This window comes from Cyprinus carpio, chromosome B22 (genome assembly GCF_018340385.1).
Source record: "Cyprinus carpio isolate SPL01 chromosome B22, ASM1834038v1, whole genome shotgun sequence".
Classification (NCBI taxonomy): Eukaryota; Metazoa; Chordata; class Actinopteri; order Cypriniformes; family Cyprinidae; genus Cyprinus; species Cyprinus carpio.
Window position 1 is genome coordinate 36,138,950 of NC_056618.1, and position 6,553 is coordinate 36,145,502.

The 6,553-nt window shown below is 34.2% G+C and overlaps 1 protein-coding gene across 1 annotated transcript; it reads left to right on the plus strand.

Moving 5' to 3' along the window:
- Positions 1-5,351: 5,351 nt before the first annotated feature.
- LOC122141656 (octapeptide-repeat protein T2-like) lies at positions 5,352-5,819 on the plus strand. The gene has a single exon (XM_042749582.1). It carries the CDS (start codon positions 5,352-5,354, stop codon positions 5,817-5,819), a length of 468 nt encoding a protein of 155 aa, XP_042605516.1.
- The last annotated feature ends 734 nt before the right edge of the window (positions 5,820-6,553 follow it).

Sequence of the window (6,553 nt, forward strand, 5' to 3'; positions counted from 1 at the left end):
AAATATATTAACATATAAACAACAATTTTTTTCCTAAATATATACATGCATGTGTTTGTATTTATATATGCATAATAAATGTACACAGTATTCACACTTATATTATGTAAATAAAAACATTTATTTGGGATGCGATTAATCATTTATATATAATTTTATTAATATACACTATTATACTGTATGCGTCTAAAGTTGTTCATATAAAAAAAAAAAAAAGTTTAATACCCTAAAAACATCAAAAAATATTAACATAATTTTTATATCGCTAGAATTGCTCATACATTAATTAAGCAATGAGGTTTTATATGCTGACATGAAAACTTACACTGTCAACATAGTGTACATTTCAAAATGTGCTGATATGGAAACTATTTATTACATAAATTGTACAGTAAAAAAAAAAAATCTAATAAAATATGGCACTGCAAACTAAAGCATACAATACTTGCTGTAAAAGAAACAAATGCTGAAATTTAAACTTACAAAATCAGTATTGTATGCATCTAAATGAAGGTTAAGGTTTTAGATGCAACACTAAAATATACTGTACCAATATGAACACATTTTACTGCTTGAATTCTGATTGCATGTAAAATGCTTACACTTGACATGCTTTGGTATCATTTCAATGTGAATTCATAAAACCTACATTATTGTATGACCCTAAAGCTGGCAGTACATGAAATACTGACAAATTACAATAAGTAACACACATTTATGTTCTTCATTTGTATGGGCTCTCTCTTTAGATGCTCTCAATACATTGTTATGATATCTTCCATCTATTTAAATATAGAAAATACCATAAAAACAACCAATAAACTGAAGCTTTTTTTTTTTTTAAAAAGAGGAAAAACACTCTTACCAACCTTTTAATTTGGCTTATTGGTCTTATCTTTTACAAACCTTATTACAAGGTGTATGCAAGTAAGCTTCTAAATCACCGTTTAAAAAATTCAGGACCTCTGGGGCAAAGGCGACACGGCCCAGCGAAGCCAACATAACAGGAGGCTTTTACAATCGACCCGTCATTACTGTGCACCCACTATAACCAAAGACTCTTTCACAGCAAAAAACATTATCAAACACAGCTCAATGAGTCCAATGTAGGACGATAATTTCAAAGCCGCCTGGCGCTGACATTTCTTTTAATATACAATGTTGTACCAACTTTATGGCAGAGAGATAGAACTGAAGTGAAGGATGCTGGGAGCTGGGTCAGATAGAAAGACTAGTTCAAAAGAGCACAGAGTCCTCCTTGGGATACAAACACCATCTCTTATTTACAGCATTGAATTGGCAAAACCTGTTTTGGAACAGACAGGAGGAATGTTTTGCCCACCAGCTACTGTGCACTGCCAAGGTTGCTGTCATTAAAATTAAATGTAGCACTGTCTGACACAGTGATGCTAGATCTCTGTAATGCTTGAGACAAACATAAGCTAATGAAAGTACTATAAATAAATCGCCACACAATCACACACCAAATTCTGTTAGCAAGAAAGATGTTGTAGAGACAAATAGGGTACAAAATAGGGCTTGAAATTCTTTGAAGTTGCTATTAACAACAATGTATAACTGAAACAATGTTGTTTGTTAATCTCAGGATGTCAAACTAAATATTATATCCATATATTAACCCAAACTGAGTATTATTTTCATTCTATAATTATACATTTGTAACATTTTTTTTTTCTAAGAGTGTCAATTTTTTTCAACCCTGTTACCTATATTTTTTACATATTTGATTAGTATAAAACCTTGATTGGCTTGATTTTATTTTCTAGCAATCAACTTGGTTAATATAAATATAGAATAAAATAATAATTGAATTTTGGATTAAGGGTTAAATGGTGCATTTAAATAAATAAAAAAAACAGTGTTTTGCCATTTTTCAACCCTGTTACCCATATTTTGGACACATATTTGAATAGTATAAAACCTTGATTGGCTTTGTTTCATTTTCTAGCAAACAACTTCAATTAGTGTAAATATTGGATAAAATAATGAAATCAGAGTAAAGTTGTCATTTAAATACAAAATAGGTCTAAAAACTAAAAATGTGCATTTTTGCTTTTTATAAGACAATGTATAAATTAAAACAAAATTATTTTATACATGTATATACATTAAGATAATCAAGCTTAGAAAGTTAAACAAAATATTACATTAATATATAAACCCAAAGTGATTTAAATGTTCATTCTATATTTATACTGTAAATGTTTAATATAAAATAGATTTTATAAGACTGCAAATTTTTCACCCAGGTACCCAGTTATAGTTTATAGTTATAGAATAGTTTAAAAGCTTGCTTGGCTTGGTTTTATTGTCTAAGCAGTGCAAATTTAAACTGATCTAAATAAAATACTGGATGTGAAATATGAATGCAATTCAGGTTTTACGGGTTAAATGGCAGATGTAAATACAAAATATGCCCTAAAAGATCTTTAAAACATGTACATTTCTGCTATTTATCAGCAATGGATAAAATGAAACGGATATTGATTTTCCCATCTCAAGAGGTTATTGTAACAAAACTATTGATATGAAAAACCCCATTTTTTTGTTTTTAAGTCTATCTTTATAAAATTCGTAAACAGAAAATTGATTTTATAATTGTGGGGCTATTTAACCGGTTTTTTTCATCTCATATTTTGGACATACCTAAAACGGTATGAACATTGATACGATTGTTTTATTTTCAAGCAATCGCGTGATACATATTACAATTGTATCAAATATGAATGACATTAAGGGTTACATGGTGCATTAAATACAAAAAAAAAAAAAAAAAAAAAACACTACTTAAATTTTTAATTATAAAAATCTCGATAAAAGTCTGCTAATTTTTCAACTCTGCTTGCCAATATTTTGGACATTAAAAATGGTATAAAAAAAAAGTATTATAACAAATATTAACTTAATAATAAATATCATTGCCAATTATTAATGGAAACCAAAGGGAAATGGTGACATTTAATAACAAATATGCCCAAATGATTAAACAGGGTTGTACGAAACACAGTTGACAGATTTTAATTAATCTTCATTGTTAAATATTTAAGGTGAACACAAAACGACATAAATTTCCCATAATTAAGATTTTTTTTTTTTTGTGTAAGCATTTTTCTTACAATAACATTGGTAACAACGTTGACCAATGGTTGGCTCAATGAAATGAAGTCAACTACACCGTAAAAAGGATTTTTCAAAGTTGTAAACATAAAACCATGGTTATTGGAGTAAATTTTGACAGAAAATACTATTCAGTGTTTTACATCCACATTCTTACACTAAATATAAGTGTGCCTATTCATTGAATAGTTTGTAAAACTTCTAGCATTAATTTATGGTGGAAAATTGTTTATTCTTCAATTTTTAGTCTTGATTTTTTATTTTTTTAATCTAGAACCACTACAATGAGGAAAAACAAAATTTTGGAAAACAAGATTAATACTACCTTTCACTATGATTGGAAATACTCCATATCCATTTTAAACTGAGAAGACAATCTCCAGTAACCGGGTTGAATGAATGTGGGATATATTTAGTATTTAAGTATTTAAATACGTTGTAAGCAAATATATACAGTGGAAAGTACCTACAAAAGTAAGCACACCAGACAGCATTTAGGATAAAATAATTAATGCTAATAATACATCATTACATGTACACTCTCACAAAGTGAAAGAAACAAAAATGCCATGTTCTCTCTTCTAAAAAAAAAAAAAAACAAAACAAACAGGTCTTTAATATTGCCTTAATAATCTAAAATTCCCTTTGACAACAATAGCAGTGCCTGAGAGTGGAAACCATTTAAAATTAAAGTCGTCTGTCACACGCTCACAGCAAATGGAACACACACTTTAAAGAAACGATAGAGGGGGATCCTACATTCATTCATGCAACCCCCTTTTTAAACAACCAATATAACACCACACTGTGAGAAATGCTTTAACAGTCCAAATGAGAGAAGTATGTGACCCAATTACCTGTGGTTTTTGATAATTCATACTTATTATCAGTTTTATACAGTGTTTGAATTCAGTGGTTATCTTGCTTTTTCGTAGGTCGTAGCAAATTGTCTGTGTGTTGGAAATAAACAGTCTGTGGCATTATAAAGAAGCGTATGATTAATTTCTTATACAAGTTGTTTTAAACAATTGCCTACTGTATTGTGACAGTCAAATCGCGGTACATCCTCCAGCTTGGCTCACTCCATCAAATTTTTTGGGGTTTTCAAAAACTGGCCGGCACCAGTAGACTGTTTATTTGGTGTAGGAAAACTGCAGTGTCAAAGGATGAATATCCTTGAAGGAGCTGTGGGCAAGGCAATGATTCTGAGTGCAGGCAAGAGTTGGAGGTAACATTAATCCATTAAACAAGGAGTCTGGGAAAGATAAACGCCATTGCACACAGCAGCAAAGCACTTAAATCTAGATGTGCTTGGTGGGTTCTGTAACAAAAACAGCAGGTCTGGCACTCCTATGGAACAGATGAAGGAAAGATCTGGGGTTGAAGAAAGCTGAGGATGTTTGAGAACATTCACAAACACCACACCATTATAACGACAGATCAACGTGAAAGCTGTCGATGGAAAATGTAGCGAGCGCAGAATGAAACAGTGTTGGTGGGAAATCAAAGGATTTCTTCAAACGGACTTGTTGCACTGTCTCACATTGGCAGTACGGTCTCTGTGTAAAAGGCAGGCCTCCAAAAACTGTCTTTTTTATATTGTAGGATGCTTTATAAAAATGTAATAAAAGACACTTTTAGCATATTAGCAGGGACATGCGCGGTGTAACAGCTTATGTAGATGTGTTTTTTTCTTGGTTTTTTCATGTAGAAACTCATGTACAAACAACAAAGGTGATTGTAGCGTTGATGCTTAGTGTGACACTACAGTTGTCATCTATGTCAAATATGGCCGTCATTATGAGTATAAAAAACATTAGCAAATAGAAGGAGGGGAGGGAAAAAGGGAGGGGGACAGAAAGGGGGGGGAGAAAAAAGAAAAAGAGAAAAAAGAGGGGAAGAGTGGGAAGTAGGAGGAGGAGAGAAAGGAAAGAAGGGAGAGGAAGGAAGAAAGTAGAGGGGAAAGGGAGGGGGGAGTGAAAAAAGAAAAAGACAAGGAGGGTGTAGGGAGGGAGAAGGAGAGGTCATGGGTAGAAAGAGGGGACAGGGACTAAGGGGATAAAGGAGAGGAGATGAAGGGATGGAGAGGAAGGAGACGAGGAAGAGGTTGAGAGAAGGAAATGAAAGGAGGAAATAAATGGCAGAAAGGGATGAAGAGGGGAGGATTAGAGGAGGAGGAGGAGAGGGATTGAGAAAAGGAGGAGGGAAAAGGAATGGAAAAAAAAAGAAAAAAGGGAAAAGGAAGAGGAGATCAAAGAGAAAGAAAATTAGAGGATATAGGAAAAGTAAAGGAGAGAAGAAAGATAGGAGAGAATAAGAAGGGGAGGAGGAGAGATAGGAAAAAAAAGGGAAGAAGAAAGGAGGGGGAAAAAGAAGGAGCAAGGAAAAGAAAGAAAGGAATGGGAAATGAGGAAGAGGAGGTAGAAAGAGAAGAAGGGGGAAGTGGAGGTGAGGAGAAAAAGAGAAAAAAGGAGGCAGGAAAAAGGAAGGGGAAAGAAGAAGAGAGAAGGAAAGGAAAAGAAGAGGGAAGAAAGGGAAGTAAGGAAGGAGGAGAGAGGGGACAAAGGGGTAGAGGAAGAGAGAGAAAGGAGGAAAGTAGAAAAGGGAAGTGGAGAGAAGAAAAAGGGGGAGAGAGGAGAAAGGGAGGAAGGAAGAAAGAGGAAGGAAGAGAAGAAGGATAAAAAGAAGAAAAGGAAGAAAGGGAGAGAGGATGAAAGGGGAGGGAAAAAGAAAGAAGAAGAAAAGGGAAGAAATGAGGAGGAAGGAGAGGAAAGAAGGAAGAGGAGGAGAAAAAAGAGGAGGGAAAAGGAAGAGAGAGAAGGGAAAGAGAGGGGAAAGGAAGAAGAGAAAAGAAGAGGAGAAGAGAAGGGAAAGGGAGAGAGAGGAAGGGAGGGGAGAGAAAGAGAGAAAAAGAGGAAAAGGGAAGAAAAGATAGAAGGAAAGGGAAGAAAAAAGAAGAAAGAAAAAAGTGGAAGGGAGGGAGAAGAGAAAGAGAGAGAAAAAAGAGAGGGAAGGGAAAAGAAAATAAGAGAAAGAGGAGGGGAAAGCAAGAGGGAAGATACAGAAGGAAGGAAAAAGAGGAAGAGAAGGGAGGGAAGAGAGAAGGAGAGAGGAAAAGAAGGAAAGAGGGAGGGAAAGAAAGAAGAACGGGGGAAGAAGGAGAAACAGTAAATGAAAAAGGGAGGAGGAAAGAAGAAAGTGGGGGGGTAAAAAAGGAAGAAAAGAGAGGAGAGAAAAAAGGAAAAAAAGGAGAGAAAAAGAAAAAGAAAGGGAGAGGAAAAGGAAGGAGGAGAGGGGAAAGGAGAGGAAAAAAAGGAGTAGGGAGAGAGAAAAGGAAGAGAAGAGAAAAAAAGAAAAGAGGAGAAAGAAGGGGAGTGGAGGAAGAAAGAGGGTATGGAGGGAAAAAGAGAGGGAG